Source organism: Leptodactylus fuscus, chromosome 1 (assembly GCF_031893055.1).
Source record: "Leptodactylus fuscus isolate aLepFus1 chromosome 1, aLepFus1.hap2, whole genome shotgun sequence".
Taxonomy (NCBI): domain Eukaryota; kingdom Metazoa; phylum Chordata; class Amphibia; order Anura; family Leptodactylidae; genus Leptodactylus; species Leptodactylus fuscus.
In genome coordinates, this window is record NC_134265.1 from 109,241,582 (window position 1) to 109,263,346 (window position 21,765).

At 40.1% G+C, this 21,765-nt stretch overlaps 1 protein-coding gene across 1 annotated transcript in view; it reads right to left on the reverse strand.

Moving 5' to 3' along the window:
• PI4KA (phosphatidylinositol 4-kinase alpha) overlaps positions 1–21,765 on the reverse strand; it is a 114,427-nt gene that overhangs the window by 27,990 nt on the left and 64,672 nt on the right. Inside the window, exons 20-35 of the mRNA XM_075275525.1 lie at positions 20,549–20,657; positions 19,502–19,638; positions 19,283–19,416; positions 19,097–19,179; positions 18,386–18,456; positions 17,523–17,647; positions 16,647–16,728; positions 14,788–14,871; positions 14,533–14,622; positions 11,090–11,209; positions 3,880–3,972; positions 3,456–3,612; positions 3,246–3,373; positions 2,901–3,059; positions 1,934–2,085; positions 595–702 (exon numbers count right to left, since the gene is read on the reverse strand). Of these exons, the coding sequence (XP_075131626.1) occupies positions 595–702; positions 1,934–2,085; positions 2,901–3,059; positions 3,246–3,373; positions 3,456–3,612; positions 3,880–3,972; positions 11,090–11,209; positions 14,533–14,622; positions 14,788–14,871; positions 16,647–16,728; positions 17,523–17,647; positions 18,386–18,456; positions 19,097–19,179; positions 19,283–19,416; positions 19,502–19,638; positions 20,549–20,657 (1,832 nt within the window). The remainder of the gene's footprint in view (positions 1–594; positions 703–1,933; positions 2,086–2,900; positions 3,060–3,245; positions 3,374–3,455; positions 3,613–3,879; positions 3,973–11,089; positions 11,210–14,532; positions 14,623–14,787; positions 14,872–16,646; positions 16,729–17,522; positions 17,648–18,385; positions 18,457–19,096; positions 19,180–19,282; positions 19,417–19,501; positions 19,639–20,548; positions 20,658–21,765) is intronic.

Below are 21,765 nucleotides of genomic sequence, written 5' to 3' on the forward strand. Positions count from 1 at the left end.
ATGCCCCACAATGTATGCTCTACACAGTATACTGCAGTATAATGGTACATGCATAGGATTGAGCGGATTTCTGTTATGAATTTTCCCCAAAAGTTGGGGTGTGGTCAAATGTGAAATCTCTGGGGGTTGCCACCCAAGAACTACTATTATACTCTGGGGTCTCTTCGGAGATGGGTGGCAATGTTTGTTATATTAACTCACCTCCCCTGAGCCTCCACTTATTTTACTCTGGGATTTGAAGAATCGCAAAGTGTTAATCATGGCAGTTCTGGTTCAGAAGAGTTTGGTCTGGGTGAAACTGCTGGGGAAATCTCACAAGGTTTGCTCAACATATACTCATGTCCAGTAGATTCCCCCGCCCCACCACAGTAACCAACTGTATCACTATATGCTGATACATTTGATTATGAGTTTGGATTATAATCAGGGGTAATGCAGTTACCCGTCACTGGGCCAACTTGCAGCCTCAGACCCCAGACACATTTCACCCTTATTATAATCAGCCCCTGGTTATCTTAATTGCAACAAATATTTCACCAAATAATATCTGCATCCACAAAAATATAGAAAATATTCAAGCATTCAATATCATACCTGAAGTAATCAAATGCTGTTGAGTAGATTTTTTCTCTAAGAACATTACGGATTGTGGCATTAGGAACCACATCTGCATGTAATAGGGACAAGCCCAAAATCAGCAGCCTGCAGAAAACACAAATCATTTATACAATCTCTCATACTCGGCCTACTTTTGTCTTCTTCTGATGTATTCGATGAAAGGACTTTTATACAGTTCTCTTAGATGATAGCCATTAACGTTTCCTTTTGAGTGCTATCAAAATGGAAATGTGGAGCTGGCAATTCATTCTTTGTAAAAATCTCCCAGTAAGCAGACTTCGTGAAGAAACAAAAATGGTGTTTGAAGTGAAGCATCGAATCCCTTTTAAGGCGGAGGCCACACATTGCAGATTTCAGAGCAAAGGTTGCAAGAAAAACGCAACTTTTCTACAAAGTGTGGCCTCATGCACATGACCGTGTATTTTCAGAGCCCGCTGTACAGGGCCATGAGCAACACTCAGGACAAGTCCTATTTCCTGTCTGTTTTGCGGAGCCATGGTTAGCACACGGATGACATCGGTCATGTGCGTGTCGTCTGTAGGGTTTTCCAAGCAAACAATATCGATAACTTGTCCTCTTGATAGGCTGTCAATACCAGATCGGGAGGGGCCTGACACCTATAGTAAGACCCCAACCAACGAGCTGTTCTCACCAGCAGCTATACTGAGAGCAGATTTGGAAGCGGAGAGCTGTGTTCTCTATTTAGCAGCCATGTTGAGTTACTATAGCTCAGCAATTTAAATTTACCTGGAAACCCCTTTAACTATAATAAGAAACTGTATAATGACAATTCCACAACATAATGGCATCTCCCTTTTATAAATAGAATTGATTGATGCAGCTTATAAGACCCCATCAGCAGAATACATAACTATGTGTACAGAGCTGTAATAACTATCCATGCACGGGCTTCTACTCTGCTGTTTGCAGAAATAGTGCCACATGCCAATCTGGCAGCTCTACCGACTTCTGATCATTATTTCTTTATAATGAACATATTACTTTGGACATGAACAAATCCAACAAAGCTAAACCAAAGATTCACTTCACATAAATCTAGAACTAGTTTAAAAGTGTAGGTGCATTGTTTTTTATAGTACTTATTGGTGTAACAATGCTTTTGGAGAAACAATAAAGCTCGCCAAATAAAGAGTTTCTGACAACAGCATTATAGCAGAAAGAGGATTGTTATTTCTCCTGTTTCTGCTATGGCGTGTAAAACAAGGCAACAATAAGTTACTCGATGTTTACATAAAAACAACAAGAATCAGCATTTATTTGCATTGGTGGGGGAAAAAAAGCGTGAGACACTCACTTAAAACGTGGTCCAATAGCTGCCACATGTCTATTTAAATTTCCTTTTGCACCTCCAATATTCAGGGAAAGGGATCGCTGCAGGAGACTGGAGAAAATCTCCACTTGATCAGAGCTGCAATACTTGGCAATTTCAAACCTCTGCATCAGAAACTAGAAAGGAGGAGGTGGAAAAAAAATCATATATAAAAACTGTAATTCTATTGAGTTTTAACCAACCTACTAGGATTGGCAATTAATTGAATAATATCATAGTCGAAAGTTGGCTCAGTTATTTGTCGTGAACTTGCTCACATCAATTATTTTAATTACTTTCCATCCATGCGGTCTCACACGTCCATTGGCTTAAGTATATATCACTCACTATACGCCACCCAAACAGGACTGCAGATATACAAGTAACAGAGACTAAAACTTAGAGGCACTTCGTGGAATATAAATAGGGGGCGTTATATACAAAAAAGGGGTGTGTCCTAAAATAATCTCTCATTAATCGTAATCAAGGCATCAAGGAAAAATGTTCAATTAATCGTGATTTTAATTTAGGTCATAATTGCCCAGCCCCACAACCTACCATTTTATAGGTGTTATGACCTCTTGTCTCTATAAACTATATACAGTAAAATATTAACTTACAGCGCTGTTCAAAGCTCTCACCATGGAGTCTAGGAGATTATACTTTTTTTTTTTTTTTTTTTTACCTATTCTGTGGCGATTTCTGATTTTAGTAAGAAAGAACATTTAAGATAAATAAAAAAAAGGACAAGTTGGTCATTTGAGGCTGTTCCCAAAGTATTCCCCCATTGGACGTCGCTCATATATGCCACTGTTTTAAAACAGAAAAGAAAATGGCTTTCATGCTTCCATGTCAAATGCACACTGTAAATCTAATGGCTGGTTGATGCAAGTAGTTTAGGTTTTCTACTCTACGTTGAAAATTCTCCATAGGTGACAAAGTTGCAACTCACATCAATCCATATGTAATGGGGATTCACTTCTGGAGGACATGGATGAGGCTGGCTTTGCTCGGAAGCAGCCAAGGGGTCGGCTTCCTTCTGTTCAGGTGAAAAGAGTCCAAGCTTCTGCTCTACTGTCATTTGCCAAGCGCCAGCCATCTCTCGCATGAACTAGGAAAATACAGGATGAATTAAGGGACAGCACATTGCCAGATACAGAGGCACAATAAATACCGTAAGTAAAGCTCCCATCATGAGCTGTCTAGCAATGAGGGAAGTAAATAGCATTGTACAGAACGCATAAAGGGCTTATCCAACAAACACAAAAACATTTGTTGATGTCAATCTAGTCCTTACCGGCACTTCAATCCCATTCTTAGCTGCCAAAAGCCATTCCCAGCAAGCAATGGCCGTCTCCATGCCATGGTCCGTAAACATACGTAGAGGGGCCCAACATAAGTGGTGCAGAAGTTGAGGATCACATTCTATAAACACAGATATATATTTTTACTTTGGTTGAGCACATCTCACATTTTGCTCTTTTTAGATTAAATGTAGAATTCTCACCTTTGCTACTGATAAGCATGGCTGTGAGCTTGAACATGACTTGGGTGTACGCCTCTGGCTGACCTGAGTCCAACGCATCAGTCAAATGTTTCAGCATTAACTTGTTTAAATCAGAAGTCCGACCAGTGGCTCGGGAGAACTCGATCATGCCGGCAACCTGTATGAAGAGTCCAGACTGAGATTTCTTGGGGTTTCATAACTATTGGTCACCAATTTCATAAAAATCAGAACCTACAGATTGTGGCACGATCAGTACTGAATTTACCTTAGGCACAATAACAATGTCTAGAGGGAGCCAAACTCCATGCAATTGGATGGATTTTGTAAACTCATTCAATGACCGGAAACACTTGAATAATGTGCATTCGTGCTGCTAAACACAACTTATACGGGTTTACTCCTCACTACCACACAAACTACTTACCTCTCCAGCATATCGATTACGCAGGTTCAGCGATGCCATAAAATTGGAATAATCCTTCTTGACACAGGCTGGGCGTTCGGTTAGTTGGGTTGGCTGTTGGAAATGCAGTGACATATTTACTAGTAATACTAGAATGATGGTACTCCGCTCTGCAGGACACCAGTTTATAACAAATACAGAGATGCAGACAGTGAAAGTGAGTAAAAGAGAGAAATGTCGGAGGCAGCTATTCCATCTTTAAAATGCATAAATAAAATATCAACTACTACATGACATACCTGCTATATAGGGAATATTAGGAGGGATTAACATCATTCTATAAGATAAGTACTGGGTGCAATTGATCCGGAAACAAATTCACACCCTTACATAAAGTGTAAGGTCCAATAAACTATAATATATGGCACCGGAATCACTGTGCTGTGGCCTCAATTACTAATAACAGGCATTTCTGGGACCAAAACGTTACTATGGAATGAATCCTCACCTTTTTTTTAAAAATTTATTATTGAGTGCTGTTCATTTGTTGCATTATCTACATGCGATCATATGCCTGATCATTTGGAACTTGCACCCACTGACCGGGTCAGGTCTTTTTCTGGAGCTGCTCTGTATATCTGTTTTTAATAACAGGTTGGTGTGTTCACTTTTACTTCTGAAAACCAAACTCCTATTTAGATATGCATAACACCTAGACAAGAGTTGAGCAATGCTGGAAATACTGCAACATATCATATGTTGCACCGCAATCCAGAGCTGCGTTCATAATTCTACACGGCTCCAGAGCCATCATCTCCTAACCTCTGCACGTTCATTCTTACTTTAGGGCACGCTTCTAATTGACATAATGAGAAGGTAGGAATAGCTCTATACACCATATACATACCCCATACACCTTAGTCTTAAATTGCTGAAAATGGAGATTTTCAGACATTTAAATGTAAAAAATGATGGCATTTTATTTGATAATTGACACATCTGGAAAGCAGACTGCCTTGTTGATCTGTTTTGTCTGAAAGTCACACAAGAGATCTTTTGTTCTTAAGACAAAAGACTATAGTTCATGAAGGATATTTCCAGCCAGAGTGGACAACCAATTGGCTGCTCAAGCTTTTGTGTTCCTATAAGATTTCTGTGCAATAATTGTGTAGATAAGATCAATTTTATAACACACATAGCTGTAGCCCCAGACACTCTGCTCTGAGTCTCTCCCTGTAAGAAGACAGCAATGTTAAACAGAAGAACACCCGCAGAGCTCCCGTAGAAAGCGTCACCATGCACCAGTCAGTCCACACCACACCACAGGAAAAGTATTATTGTTGTTCACCATTCATTCAAAAAACAGCAAATTAATTCCACCAAAGGAAAATTGGAAGAAATGTCAAGAAAAGAGTGGCCTTGGCTGAAGAAACAAGCACAGACTTGTGGCAAATGGTGAGTGTTAGAACAAACCTGGAGATAAGAAGCTGGAGACTGGAGGGGAGGGCAACAACAGACAATGCATGGCAGGGGCAACAGGAACACATGGATAATGAGATCACATCATCAGTGCAGAAGTGGGAGAAAAGGTAATGGTGTTACATTGTGAAGTGACACATTGGTGAAATAAAATAAAAAACACATACAAAAATAAATAGCCATGCTAACACATAAGGAAGCACTACACAATACACAAACATCACAATGAACAGATAATACTAAAGCACCCATGTTGGGATGAAGATATGCATTACACAACACAGCGGACAGCTATTACTTGGGTCTATGATGGGATGGTGCTCTACTTTAAACATCACAGTGTACTGCTACTTTTAGGGACCTATGATGGGATGATGCTTTGCATTTAACAACCCAGCCCACTTGAATCAGTGTTTTCCCATTGTGAATCAGGGCTTCTGTTTCTGAGATATCAGGTGTTTTTGTTATTATGAGCTCTTTTGGAACAAAGAGGTTACCATGTCTTCATGGCTCCAAATAACTCATTTATATATTGACAAAAATTTCAAGATTCACAATGGAAAAACACAGTTTCATTCCAGTAACTCAAACCCATCTATGTTTGGTTGACGTTTGGTTGACATGCTGGGTTACGGTGAAATATTTTGTAAAATAATGTGTGTGTACAGAATCCAGTGGCTGGAGAAACACTAAATATATTCTATTCCAAAGCATAAGGTACAGTACAGTTGTGCTAAAAAGTTTACATACCCGGCAGATTTTTTTGGGGGGTTTGGCCTTTTTTTTTCCAGAGAATATAAATGATAACACAAAAACTTTTTCTCCACTCATGGTTAGTGGTTGGCTGAAGCCATTTATTGTCAAACTTCTGTACATTTATTATCAAACTTCTGTGTTTTTTCTTTTTAAATCATAATGACAACCAAAAACATCAAACTGACCCTGTTCAAAAGTTCAGACCCTGATGCTTTTGGACTGATAACATGACCAGAGGTTGACACAAAGGGGTTTCAACGGCTACTAAAGGTACCATCCTCACCTGTGACCTGTGTGCATAAAAGCACAGTATATAAACTTTTTAGCACAACTGAATATGCCCTAGAAAAGCGACAGGCAATAAGTGGTGTCCAATTTCGTATTAAGTAAGTAAAGGTGGTGTGTGTGTGTGTGTGTAAAAAAACAAAACAAAAACAAAATGTTATATATATATATATATATATATATATATATATATACACACTTGTATGTATGTATGTAGGTAGGTATGTATGTGTGGAGTTAAATACTTCATTCACAAATGATATATGAAACAAAATAAAAGATACAAGGGTCAGTAAATAAATGTGTATTAACACTAGAAGTCCCAGAAATTTCGAGCTCCCCCTTGAAGTCCTGAAAGAGGGTCAAATGACCCTTAATCTCAAACAGGCAACTCTGATGGCTCCAATTAGCTTCCTATCTTTTGCAAATGTGGCCATTGTCTGAGGAATCTGCAGGGGACAATGGTGTTGATCCACCTCAGGTCTTGTAAGAGAGTGTAAACAAACGAATGTAAGCTGCTCCTGAGTGTGTCTGCCCACCCCCCAACACCTTAGCAAATTTGCATGCAGCCTTTTGTGCTGTGGGGGATCAATAAACAAAATGCAGAGAAGGCACACAGTTCAACAAGCATTGGAACTGATCCTGAGCAACACCAACCCTTCTGACTCAGATGGAGAAGACATAGTCCTTCAACTGGATTCGGACTCTGAGCTGTCTTCAGGTTAGATTTTTCAAATTACTGATTTCTATTTCCTGACTATCTTTTTTATTTAGAACCAAAACAAAAAGGTTAATTTGAAATTATTTATCTTGCAGATGAGGAGACTCCTCCTCTACCAAAAAAGAGAGCTCGGTTGGCGAATGAGCCGACAGAGACTGCAAAAGATGGCACAGTGTGGCATGAAGTAGAAGTGGGGAAACGTCTCCATTTCACCTCAATAGAACCGTACCCTACAGATGGAGAGCCAAGTGCTAAGGCCAGACGAAGTGTCTGGAGTCGCCTTCAGAGCTTCCTCTGTTTTATCACTCTTGACATGCTTCATAGCATTCAAGAATGGACTACGCAACATGCACGTCACACGGAGCAGGTGGATTGGTTCATGGGTCTCCCGGAACTAATGGCATTTATTTCAGTCATTATCTTGCGGGGGTGACCAAGGTTCCATCACTACGTGACAGCTGGTCAGAAAACCTGGGAAACCCAAGGATCATTGCAACTATGACCCGAAACCACTTCCAAGACATCATGCAACACCTACGCTTTGATGACATGTTCACACGCAGTGAGCGAGTGGAGACCGATAAGTTTGCTGCAATCTCCGATGTGTGGAAATCGTTTGTCACCAACTGCATCGCATCCTACAACCCTGGTCGACACATCACTATTGATGAACAGCTTTTCCCGTCAAAGACTCACTGCTGTTTTCTGCAATACATTGCAACAAAACCAGACAAGTTTGGCATCAAGTTTTGGGTGGCTTGCGACTTGAAATCAAAGTACATCTGTAATGTCCTCCCATATCTTGGCAAGGACCCCAGTCGTCCCAGCGGGGAGAGACTTTCCGAAACTGTAGTGATGAGGCTGATGGAACCATTCATGGACAAGGGCAGAACTGTAACCACGGACAATTTCTTTACATCATTGTCACTTGCACGACGACTGCTTAGCCGGAAAACCACTATCCACGGCACAGTCAACAAGAGTCGCCGGGAAATTCCTCAATCTGCTAGACAGATGGACAGCACTGAATTCACCACTCAGGTGTTTTCAACCACTGGTGCCACACTGACAGTATATGCACCCAAACGAAATAAGGCCGTCTACATTCTCAGCAGCATGCACAGCGTGGATGAGACTGAGGATACCAGCAAAAGGAAGCCAAACACGGTCACACAATACAACCACACAAAGTGCGGTGTGGATGTAATGGACCAAATGGTGCGGGAGTACAGCGTGCGTGCAGGAACACGGAGATGGCCAGTCGCCGTGTTCTACAACATGATTGACATGGCAGCACTGAATGCTTATGTTCTTTATCAGGCATGCACTGGGGTGCAGGAGAGACGGGTGGACTTCCTGGTTGAGCTTGCAAAAGAGTTAGATGGCTTTCATGTGACTGAAAAGAAGGCACGCAAGGAGAAACTCCTTCGGCAACAACCTTCCACACCCAGCCATGGCAAAAGGGCGAAGTGTCAGGTCAACCATCGATGCACGAACAATTGTGCAACTGAGAGATGTGTTGACTGCTACAAATACACATGTGGCAAATGTACCAGGGACATACCCAGGCAGTGCCAGGTATGTTCCGACAGTGCAGACAGACTGCTGAGTGAGTGCTGAAATGCTAGTCACACAAGAAGGACATGCCACTCACACACACACACACACACAGCCCCCCACAGCAGCCTATTGTGAATATGTGTGGAATTGTTTTATTCCTTGTATTTTTTTAAAATTATTTTCATAGCAAAAATAAAAGCATGGAAACAAATAACAGTTGTTCTTTTGTATATTTACATTTTTGTATATTTAGATTTGAGACAATGGGTGCAAAAAAAATAAAAAATCGCAGCTACTTGCGCTACTTTTGCGATCAGTCCCATTGGTCATTTAGCTCACTCCTATGGGATTTTTTCGCACGAAAAAATTTGCACAAAAAAAAAAAAACGCTGGAAAATCGCTAGTGTGCTTGAGGCCTTACACCAGGGGTAGGGAACGTATGGCTCTCCAGCTGTTGCAAAACTACAACTCCCAGCATGCATACTGGCTCTGCTGTTCTGGGAACTCCCATGGAAGTGAATGGAGCATGATGGGAGTTGTAGTTTCACAGCAGCTGGAGAGCCAAAGGTTCTCTAGCTCTGATCTAAGGTTTATGTGGTCCTCCTGCCTCCCCCCAGACAAAGATGTGATAACAGAGGAGATAAGGATCAGACAGTCGGATTTCAACTGACTGATTCTTTTGTTCATGGAAAGAAGAGCCAATGGATACAATGTTTTGTTTCTTTTTTTGCTATAAGGCTACATTCTCATTTGCGCTGAATAGTGTAAATCCATCACATATAAATAACAGTTCTTTTGTATATTTACATTTTTGTATATTTAGATTTGAGACAATGGGTGCAGAAAAAAAAAAAAAAATCGCAGCTACTTGCGATCAGTCCCATTGGTCATTTAGCTCACTCCTATGGGATTTTTTCGCACTAAAAAATTTGCACAAAAAAAAAAAAAAACGCTGGAAAATTGCTAGTGTGCTTGAGGCCTTACACCAGGGGTAGGAAACGTACGGCTCTCCAGCTGTTGCAAAACTACAACTCCCAGGGAGTTGTAGTTTCACAGCAGCTGGAGAGCCAAAGGTTCCCTACCCCTGCCTTAGACAAATGTTTTTGGTCATTACTCACAGCTGTACCTTGCTCTAAAATTTCTGATTCTATTTAAAATATCTAAAAAATGATTCATTGTTTCAGTGCTTTTTTGCTCAAATAAAACTAAACTATACAATATGTATAGTCTTTATATTATCAAATACAATAAACTGAATAGAACTAACTACTTTACTAGCTACACACTTTACTAGCTTTGGCAATGCCAAATGTCTATTCAGACGTGCCAATAAAGCTTGTTTGAATTGAATTGAATTGAACCAACTAGAAACTAAATGGCTAAACTCAATGGAAAACAACCTCCTGTGGTGTGACAGTAATGGCCTTAATTACAGAACAATAGACTGTGATTATAGGTGTTTGCTTAAATCCTTCAGGTCATTCAACCCTTCTCTGGGTTCCAAAGGTAGAAATGTCAAATGACCCCTCTCTGGGACTTCTAGTGTTAACATGACACAACACATAGTAAAGTAGAAATTGTAGAACGTCAAGCAGTGAAAACAGTGAATGGAGTACGTGACTTATTATGGCATGCAGATTTGAGCTTCAGGAGAGTATATACACAAGGCAGCTCCTCCATGCTGCACTGGGAAATCCCACATGTCCCGATGCAGGTAGTTCCTTGCCGAGTTCCTGGAACATAGTGCATAGCAGGATTTCCCAGGCTCAAAGTAACAGTAGACAGGACTATCATTTACAAATAGTTGGCCAGAAATTTACATAGAGGGAAAAAGATCTTCAAGACAAGAGGAATTACAAAAATGTAATGTTATTTATACAGAAAAGGGGCCACAAAATGTTATACTGTATGGTGGTTGCACATATTACAACAAAAGTAAATATGAAATAACCAGACACAAAAACACTCAAGTAATTCACACACATAAGGCCGCATGGACTCTTTGCAGAACATACTGTACAATACTTTGCCAGCAGATGAATGCATTGCTTTTAGTGAAGAAAAGCACCATACAGCATCCAATGCATTTCACCAACACAAAGATCTATTGTATGAGAGACATGCGCATGTATTGTAAGGGTCCCCCATGCAATTCTATTGGTTCCACTGTTGTAATACATGAGGCCTAATACAGAGACAAGGTGCCATAAGCTCTTGGCTCAGACCATCTGGCACATGACATTATTTTCAGCTCCATACAGCATCCACTGGTATATTTATATACAAATAGCAGTAAGTAATAGCACAGGGTTGTGTTAAACATCACTTTGTGAAACATACATAATTAATGTAGCATAGCCAGTAGGACACATGAAATGTCTTTATTAAAATTAAATTCAGCAATGAGAAATGAACTAAGTAGTTACTCACCCCTAAAGTTGTGTTCTGCCTGTTGTAGCCTGCAAAATGTAATATGCTTTCAGTAGCCATGGCAAGGCCAGTATGCTGAGAGAGGCCAGATACCCAGTTCTGGTGCTTGTTCAGGTATTCCTATTGAAAACATGAATATAAAAAGGACACAAATAACTAACAATAATCATAGAGGTTAAAGCATTTTAAAATAAGAGACATTAAAAAGTAAACAAGCCCTCTAAAAGGGTTACACCAAGAGTCGTATTTAAGCCCAACTGCCAACACAGCACCCTCTTTTAGATGGGTCCCTACACTAAATAACTCACCTCTCCTAGGGCCTTGGCCTCCCTTGAATTAAGGGCAAGTGTTTTTTAGTCTTCACCCTCCCATGCCTATCATTCATGGCAGGCCAAGCCAACCTCGTGTACTTGCATATGTAGTGTACTTGCACATGTGTACCTGCATTTCTTGTTCACATTGTTTGGCAGTGCTGGCCTTTTTTTTTTTTTTTTTTGTCTTAAAAAAGGGTAACTGGGGTCAGAAGTGAGTTCTTCACGGCAACTAGCTTGGAAGAGGAATGAGGAATCTGCAGTACCAAACACCTGCAGAGACATGCATGGTGCTATCAGTTACAGTATCGTATAGGATGTGGCGCTCCAACAAGCACTGGAATCCCTTTTGTGTGTTGACCAAAGGGTCTACCCACCATCCTTCCACAGATCACACATTTCTGGTTTATCCTAGGGCTTCATAAACATATGTATTTGCTGTCTCTGTGGACAACAGACTGCTAGCACACTTATCCATAGTAAAGCATATCCGCAAGTCACACAGTTACAGTATTTCACTATTATATACTTGGAGACCATTGTTTCTAAGGTCTACAAGTCAGTCTCCTCTGTTAACCTTCGAACATACCATTTGGATGAAAAATCGTCCACTTGTTGCAGATGCAAGTCAGAAGATTTTTTTTTCATACAAGTGCATCTTAATAAATTAGACTATTATCAAAAAGTTATTTCTTTTGTTTAGTAATTCAATTGAAAAAGTGAAACCCATATATTATATCGAGTCATTACAAGCAGAGCGAACTTTTTCAAGTGCTTATTTCTGTTAATGTTGAAGATTGTGGCCTACAGCCAAGGAAAACCCAAAAACCATTAAATCAGAAAATGTAATGATTACCGTATATACTCGAGTATAAGCCGAATTTTTCAGCACAGTTTTTGTGCTGAAAAAGCCCCCCTCGGCTTATACTCGAGTAAAGCAAAAAAAAAAAAAGCAAAAAAAAAAATAAAAAATATATGATTATTATTATTATTATTATTTTTTTTTGGGGGGTGGGTGGGGGGGGGTGTCTATGTCCAGCCGCAATAGAAGTGCCCGGTCTACTGAATATAGGGTATCTGCAGTGCTCCTGTTATGTCGGGAAGGGGTTAATAGGAGCACTGCAGATACCCTATATTCAGCCAGACTGAATTCCAAGTGGGGGAAAAAAAATTCCTCAAGCTCAGGGAAGGGGCAGACAGACAACCAAAACACTCCCTCCCCTTTCCCAGCATCTACTGCACCCAAAAACGCCGACCATTTTAATTTTTGAAATTTTCCAGTAGCTACTGCATTTCCCCCCTCGGCTTATACTCGAGTCAATAAGTTTTCCCAGTTTTTTGTGGTAAAATTAGGGGCCTCGGCTTATATTCGGGTTGGCTTATACTCGAGTATATACAGTATATAAGACCAAGTATAAAAAAAATTATTTAACACAGAAATGTTGACCAAATGAAAAGTCTGTCCAGTAAATGCCCTCAATACTTGGTGGGGACTCCTTTTGCATAAAGGATTACATCAATGCAGCAATGTGGCATGGAGGGGATCAGACTGTGGAACTGCAGAGGTGTTATGGAAGCCCAGGTTGTATGATAGCAGCCTTCAGCTCGTCTGCATTGTTAGGTTTCGTGTCTTTCATCTTTCTCTTGACAATACCCCATAGATTCTTTATGGTGTTAAGGTTAGGTGAGTTTGCTGGCCAATCAAGCTCAGTGATACTGTGGTTTCCAGGTCTTGGTACTTTTGGCAGTGTGGACAGGTGCCAAGTCCTGTTTGGAAAATGAAAATTCCGTCTCCAAAAAGCTTGTGGGCAGAGGGAAGCATGAAGTGCTCTAAAATTTCCTGGTAGACGTCTGTGCTAACTTTGGTCATGATACAACACAGTGGACCTACACTAGCAGATGACATGGCTCCCCAAACCATCACTCAATGTGTAAACTTCACACTAGACCTCAAGCAGTTTGGATTGTGTGCAATCTCTCCACTCTTCCTCCAGACTCTGGGACCGCGATTTCCAAATGAAATGCAAAATTTACTTTCATCTGAAAACACCTTTGACCTCTGAGCAACAGTCTAGACCTTTCTCTTCTTGGCCCAGGTAAGACGCTTCTGGTGTTGTCTATTGGTCATGAGTGGCTTGACTCATGGAATGTGACACTTGTAAGCCCATGTCCTGGATACGTCTGTGTGTGGTGGTTCTTGAAGCACTGACTCCCGCAGCCGTCCACTCCTTGTGGATCTCCCCCAAATTACTGAATGGCCTTTTCTTAACAATTCTATCAAGGCTGTGGTTATCCCAGTTGCTTGTGCACCTTTTTCTACCACACTTTTTCCTTCCACTCCACTCTCCATTAATATGCCTTGGTACAGCACTCTTTGAACAGCCAACTTCTTTAAGCAATGAACTTTTGTGGCTTACCCTCCTTGTGGAGTGTTTCATTGACTGCCTTCTTGACATCTGTCAAGTCAGCAGTCTTCCCCATGATTATTTTGATGGGGGGGGGGGTCTGCATGAGGACCCCCCCCCCCCCCGTCCCGAATGGAATACCGAATGTAACTGCAAGCGGTATGCAAGTAAAAGCACATGGACCCCATAGACTATAATGGGGTCCGTGTGCTTGCCGCCAGATCTCCACAGGGATCATGCGGAAAGGAAAGAACTTTACAATCTACTTTCCTGTCTGCATGATTCATGCGGACAGCACGCGGACACCATTATAGTCTATGGGGTCTGTGTGCTTTCACTGCACACCGCTTGCAGTTGCGTTCGGGATTCCGTTCGGGGGGGTCCCCATGCAGACTCCCTGAACAGAATACCGAAGACAGATGTGAATGAAGGGCAAAGGACCTTTTTTTAAAAAAAACACTTAGGAAGAATTTGCAGTTGTTTTGGGTTAATTATTCTAATTTTCTGAGATGACGACTTTTGTGTTTTCCTTGACTGTAAGCCATAATCATCAACATTAAGAGAAAGAAACACTTGAAAAAGTTCACTCTGTTTGTAATGACTCAATATAATATATGTGCTTCACTTTTTCAACTGAATTGCTAAAAAAAAAAACAAAAACTAAACTTTTGATGATATTATATGAAATATGCACTTGTAAGTCATAACTCAAGATCCTAGTTATTACCTGCAAGTGGGATTTAGTCACAGATGGTGCCCATTTCATTGCTTCCTGCAGGATCATCCCACATCGAGCAGCAAAGTCCTTTACAATACTCTGCAATAAAGAAAGTTAATAACGTTTAAGATTAGTTCAAAGGAAAAACATACTGAATTCATAAACATCAGCTGAAAACTGTCTACAAATAGAAAAATGCAAACCTCTCTATTCAGTGAAGATAAAGTATCACGTTCACTATGTTGAGAAAGAGAATGAATTTACCTCTCTGGCCTCGTAAGTATCAGGCACAGTGATTCTGTATGGAGCATCTGGAATGTCATAATATGGTTGGTCCTTGTGAATGTCCTGAAAAACAGCAAACATTTATCCTGATCAGTATAAATACATAAATAATAAGCAGAGTAATTGCTAACCATTGCAATTGTAGTAACCTAACATCTATATTACATTAAATAGCTGAGGCCAAATCAATGTCAAGGGCACATGGTGGGGATAATTTATCAAGCCCTGTCCAAATTCTGGCATCAGAAAGTTGCAAAGTAGGAATTTGGGACCTATAGAGCTTATTTACATAAACACTTTAGGACTCTTGGCATTTTTATGCTGTTCATTGGACATCTGAAAAGTGGGTGGGAAGTGGACGTAGTTAACCTGTTAAGATGATGTACACTAGATTTATAAAATCAGACTTTTTAAGTCTTAATCTGTTGCATGGTTTCTCCAGTAGGGGGAGTAGAGAATAAAATGGAGAAGCAGGACTGTTAGAGCAAATACATTTCTAGACAACTTTAAACTTTAAAGGGGTTGTCCCATCACAAGGATCCTAACTATACTGCTTGTTAATGTGGATGTAAGACTTTTTCTAAATACACTGCTTCAGTACAACTGCTTTGTTTGTCCACTATCTTACTTTATTCAATTCTTTGTGGCCACAGCCCTGACTTAGCTGCTCATGAGTCAAGTGATGTATCTGCTGCTCTCAGGGGGGAGGGAGGAGGGGCTAAGTGCAGGGAGCGAGCCTGTGTATCTAGCTATTCCTGTGTCTACACCACATGTGACCTAGCTTCCTGCTATCAGATAGGGGAGAGGAGCTGCTTTCATTTCTTCTGTTCTCCCAGTTACCAGGCTAGCTAATTCAATTGTGTTCATTATGGCAGAGACAGGCAGTCTCTGTATGTAACACAGAATGGAGTTGCTGCTGCCTGTGCTTCATAGTCCAATATGAGTGGGCGGAGCTATACATTAATTTGGAGGCGGAGCTAAACGACAGGTTGCATGTGAAACCCCGCCCACCAAATGATGCCAGAAACCAGGAAGAAAGAAGATTTTACAGCAGTAAAGACTGATGAGTATGTGAGGTGGGAATACCCCTTTAATATATTTGATTAAATTTTGGTATCTCTCTGTTAAATCCTGAACTTTTTTTTTTTTTTTACGCTTTCCTTTGCTTCTCTATTGAGAGCCATTTCCTGCTTCTCACAGAGTATGGTGTACAGGCTGTGTATGTAATGAAGAGAAAATAAGGGTGGGGGAGGGTCACTTCAAACAGTTATATCTAGGACATTATAAAATATAGAAGCAGCTCAGGATTTCATAGAAAGGAGCCAAAATTTGTTAATAAAGTATATTACAAAATTAATTTATAACAGAAATACAGCCAGAAAATCAAAAGTTGTCTGAAAGTTCCAGCCCCCAAATGGATTTTTATATTGATGACCTATTCACAGGATAAGTCATCATCAGTAAGTGATATGGGGGTTCGACACCCAGAATACAAATAGATCAGATGTTGCAGCATGCTCTGGGTTCTGGAAGCTAGTGGATGGGCAGGGAGTGCAGCAACACTTCTATTCAAAGATAAAGTGGACAAGGCTGCTGCGCCACATTTTTTTTTCCTTTTTTACAGAATCCTATAAACCTCTTCCACTCGGTTATGCCTAGTACAGAGTTTAAGGATGTGGCTAATGACTTTTTTTGTGTGTGTGTGTAAGAGTGTGTTGTTGTTTTTTCATATGTGGGTTCAGAATTTTACTTCTAACAATAAAATTTAATAACAATGTCTATTGTGGGTATTCAGTTGGAAATACTATGAATGCATTTTTCAAAGACCAGATACATACCGCACTAAGTGACAGAGACAAAGTCTGCAAGATATCAAGCATGGTCTTCAAGACTGTACCACTCCACAGTAAATGCGGAAACCTAAAATCCAAGCAAACTGCTGTTAAGACTACAAAGTGAAGACTTAACAGAAACACTAAAGATGGTAAACAGTACAAAAATGGGTCAGGTTTACGAAAATATAATTCTTCATGTTAACACCTTATATATTTGTTTGTAGCTTAATTGATACATATAGATTGTTATTATGTAAGAACTTCTGTAATATATCATATCAAGAGGAAAGTGCATCTATCTCCTGTTACCAGCCCCACTGCTGACTGCTCAATTCACTGTTCAGTGACAGGTTCTGTTTATGTCAGTTGTATGCCCTGGGCTCACTGCAGGAAATGAATGGATCTATAAAGGGGAACCGATAGCAAACGGATATCATCCATGTGCAGTCTGTGTAAATTTCCCACAAATCCGATAATGCACCAGTTCATGTGCATGTAGCCTAGGAGATCTATCTCACCATGGCTTTATTCAAAATATACTCCTGAATCCAGCTAATACATGCTATAATAGTACTATGAAGCGCTAGAAATTTAATTTCCTGTAGTAGTATGTGTCCTTTCTTGTTTCTCACTTGCTGGGTCCCTCCACGCTCCTTTCGATGTATTTCTGTGTAACCTGATCTGTCTGTGAACGCTAACCATCTTCCCACTAAATACAGATGTCAGTGAACTGAGCAGTTTAGCAGGCAGGCGAGCAGATGATAAAAGAAGAACGAAACACTGTCCTGTGATAAGATTTATTACATAATTCCTTATATTCACCTGAATGATTCAATTACAAAAAAAAAGAAGAAACCACAGTTACTCTTTAATACTTACTTGTCTACCAGTCCCGATAAGTATTTGTCTGCAACGCGCCTGATGCGCTTATGAATATGATTGAAGTTCACCAGTAGGAACTGAGCATGGCGCTCCAACTCTTCCTCATTTTCCTTTGTCTTAGGCTATAACAGCAAAGAAAATATAACAAATTGCATACTGACCCAATGACAGTAAATTTCTGTACAAGTATTAAGATACACACCTTCAACTGGCACTGGACATATCCTTGGATAGTTTGTATTATTATGCCACATTCAGATACTGTCATTGCTATCCGTTTAATAGAAAGGTACATACCCCAAGACTGGCAGAAACTAATGTAGAATGGTACTGAAGTAGTGGAAACACTGCCGTGTACACATAGCAGTACTTAAGCATTAACCTGCTGAAAAATGGCAGCCAGAAGACCTGCTATGACAGGCAATGCAATGGCAGCTAAATTCCTCATACCAGCATTGGGGCAGAGTGTCACGCCACACGAAAGCAGGATTGAAGTGCTCATCACAAGGCATCCATACTCAAATGAGACTTTAACCAGATCCCAAAGAGAACCTGGAATCGTCGAAAACGATGATCTGGTTCCAGTCTGTAACACTACAGGTTTCTCTTTCATAAAACCAAATGTGACCACACCCGAGACAGAACTGCATGCCGAGTTCTGCAGCAATTCAGCATTTCTAGGTGTCTTATATTGCTTTGCAATGAGTTTATAAGCAACAAACTGAAGTAAATAGATCATCTTTAGGCAGTATACACTATATGAAGCAATTCAATGTAAGTAAAATGTATAACGCCACAAATAAATTTATATTAAGTCATTAAATACAGACCATATACTCTGGAGGTCAATAATCTCTTACCTTATCAGCCATTACAGCTAAGAAAGCATCAAATACTTTATCAGCTACAGCAATAACACACTGCATCATCCCTGAAAAGAACAAGAATGTATTACAATACTTTGTCTAAACTATATAAAAAGCATATATTGTTGTGAGCTTGATCTTATTGGGTGCATAGATCATTTGGTGATGCACACACTGCACATTTATCTATAGGGCATGATTACCATTGGCTTCTTTATACTTAACAATGCAACGCATTAAACTGCAAGTTTTAAAGACGATCCCCAGGGAAACCCCTGCACTGCTCACCCAACTACACTCCCAACTCACTTCCTCACTGCAGTTCAGCCTTCTGCCTACTTCTGCTCAGACAGCATAAGGAGAGGAGGCATATACTGGTTCAGATTACGTGATCTGTGGCTCGTCATCATCAAGAGTCAGTTTCTCTAAACTTCCTGAACAACGTCTTGTAGCTACAGTCAGTACCACCTCTGCCTGCTGGGAAGACAATATTGCTATCCTTATCTCTATACAGTCAGCGAGACTATACAGTCAGCGAGACTATACAGTCATCACCTTCATTATAACTATGTGACAAGAGCTATCTAACCACCATCTATAACGATGATTGTAGAGGAGAATGAAACCAGCAAACAGCATTACAAAAAGAATAAACCTTGTAATTTTATTTATTTTTTTTTAAAAAAACCAAAAACATGCATATACCTGACTTATCTTTCTGTATAGCTTTGTCTTCAAAGTAAAAGAACATCACTTGGAAGCGATCCTTATCAGTTGAGTGCAAGACTCTAATGAAAAAAAAAACGTGTACAAAATAAAGACAAAAGGCACATAGCAATTAAGCATGTTAGTTAGTGCACGACCGGCCTATAGTTCTGAAGCTATGCCCACCTCATTTGTTCCAGGCGATAGACAGAGAGCAGGTAAGTGGACATGGCAAAGTCTAGTTTGTTGATGAGTGCAGATACCTCAGGAGCAGGATCCAGCAGATTTATTATTGTGCTCCTTAGCTCATTAAGTTCTGCCTATAATCCAAAGTAAGGCAAAAACAATATTATTCACAAAATAGAATTCTACCATAAAATAGGTCCCATCTTTAGAGGCTCTTACAGGTGTCACAGTGTCATTCTTCATAGCAGAGTTGTACTGCAGGACAGAACGCAAAGGCTCCTTGCTAGGAAACGTTAGCAAAGGTGACTTAGTAGCTATTTCGCAAACTCCCTCATACCACTCTTCAGGCCACAGACCTGGAAAAGATTTAAGATATTGGCATCTGTGCATGAATACACCAAAATATAAAACATGAAAACTTATAAAAATAAAAACTGTGTGTAGTGGTAAGTTATAAATTCGCGATTCAGAGATGAAAACTGCAGAAAGTGATGTAATACTATATATGTGCACACTTACAAAATAAAGATAAATGGATAAAGATGCCACAACTAAAAAAATAAAAGGCATTCCAAATCTACAGAGTTGTTATGATACTCAAAGGTGTCAAATATGGCGGGCGAAAAGTTCACAAGGAATTATGCACACAGAGCCATATGGCAGAGCATTGACTGCATTATAGGTTAGATCCTTTAGTCCACTCTGTGTACAGTTGTGTGATTTCATTATTGTTGGCAACATTATAACGGAACAGACATATTTTGTAAACAATGCAGATAATATCTTATGCAAAACAAGACAATGTAGGAAATTTAGCAAGTCCTGTGATCAAGAATTCTGCATTTAGGCACACAGAGTTCACACAATAGAGTGCGCTTCCGACGTGGAGCCGAGTTTGCAGTAAAATGCACTCTGAAGATGCTTGAATTGACATCCGAATGCATTCTGTTATGCATTCACATCTATGGGGGCTTCTGATTCACTCTGTTCCAATGACACAGAGCCAGACAGGACTTGATCTATAATCATTCGCTCTGTAAGGAAATGAATATGCTAGGGGAAGGTGGAAGATTCACTTTAAAATTCCCTTCATTACAAATTCCCATATATATATATATATATATATATATATATATATATATATATATATATATATATATAGAAAGATGCTATGTCAAGCAGATTATTTTTAATGCATATGTAAAAGTGATTTTTGTAATGATACTTTTTCCATCACATTCTACTGTATACTAACTATGAATTTACCTGAACCTTCTACTGCAAAGCCCATCAAAACAGAGTACAGCCAAAAGTCTCTGAAGAGCTTCTGAAGTCTTGGCTTGGCCTCCTTAATGGGTGGTAAGCGTCTTGTCAGCTGTAAATCAATCACAAACTGTGAATTTTCAGGAAACAGAAAAATCGTTAAACATCTTTTATAGAGGGGATCCTATGTATCTGGAATGTCTCAGAATCTGCTAAATACATACAAGAGAGCCTAAACATTTAGTATGTACCAGCAAGATTTGGGTGCCAGTTTCTCACAAGTTCATCATGGACTAAGGGCCTCATCATGGACTCCAGGCTGCGCACGTCTTGGACATGGGCCACAAGGGCAGGACCAGTAGGAGGGTGCTCTATTTTCTAATGGAGAGTCACAAGCGTTTTGGCAGCAGTGCAAAGATATAAGAATAGTTTAGAGGTCTTTTTGCCAAGGTAGGAACTATTTAATTTCTATATACCATAAGATGGCCCTGAGTCATGAATCATCTTGACTCATGAAATTGTGGGGCATGTCCAAGAAGGGAGCCTTCATGAAGACGCCCTTCTAACCCTAGGGAGTGGCTGACCACAAAGAGAGATAAAGTGGACGCCATTTGGACATATATTACGTTTCTATGCCTTGTTCAGTGTGTAAAGATTTTGCTTAAATAGGCACCATCAGGCAGAGTGTTTTTTTCTTTTTTTAATGTAGATCATGAGCCACATATAGGGATCACAATGTACTTTTTTTTTTTTCCTATCAGTATGTCTTTGTAGAATGGGAGGAAATCCACACTAACACGAGGCGAACATACAAACTCCTTGCAGATGTTGTTCCTGACGGGATTCAAACTCAGGACTCCAGCACTGCAAGGCTGCAGAGCTAACCACTGAGCCACCGTGTTACTCCACAGGCAGAGTTAGGTTTTGACGTGTGTGTATATGGTGTTATTGCAGCTAACTCCCATCATGACATCAATCATCTTGGGACACGTGATCCTTTTACCCTGAAAAGTATTAAACTCGCCTGTGACAGCACAAAGAACATCTAAAGGATAAAATGAGGACTATGGAGTTGGTAGGCCAAATCACCGACACAGACTTTCTTTTAATGACCCAACAAAGACCCCTTCATAAATAGCTGACAGCCATTGTCAGTCAAAAACAGTAAAGACCTTTTTAGTGACTGAATTATTATGGAAGTAATTATACAACAACCCATG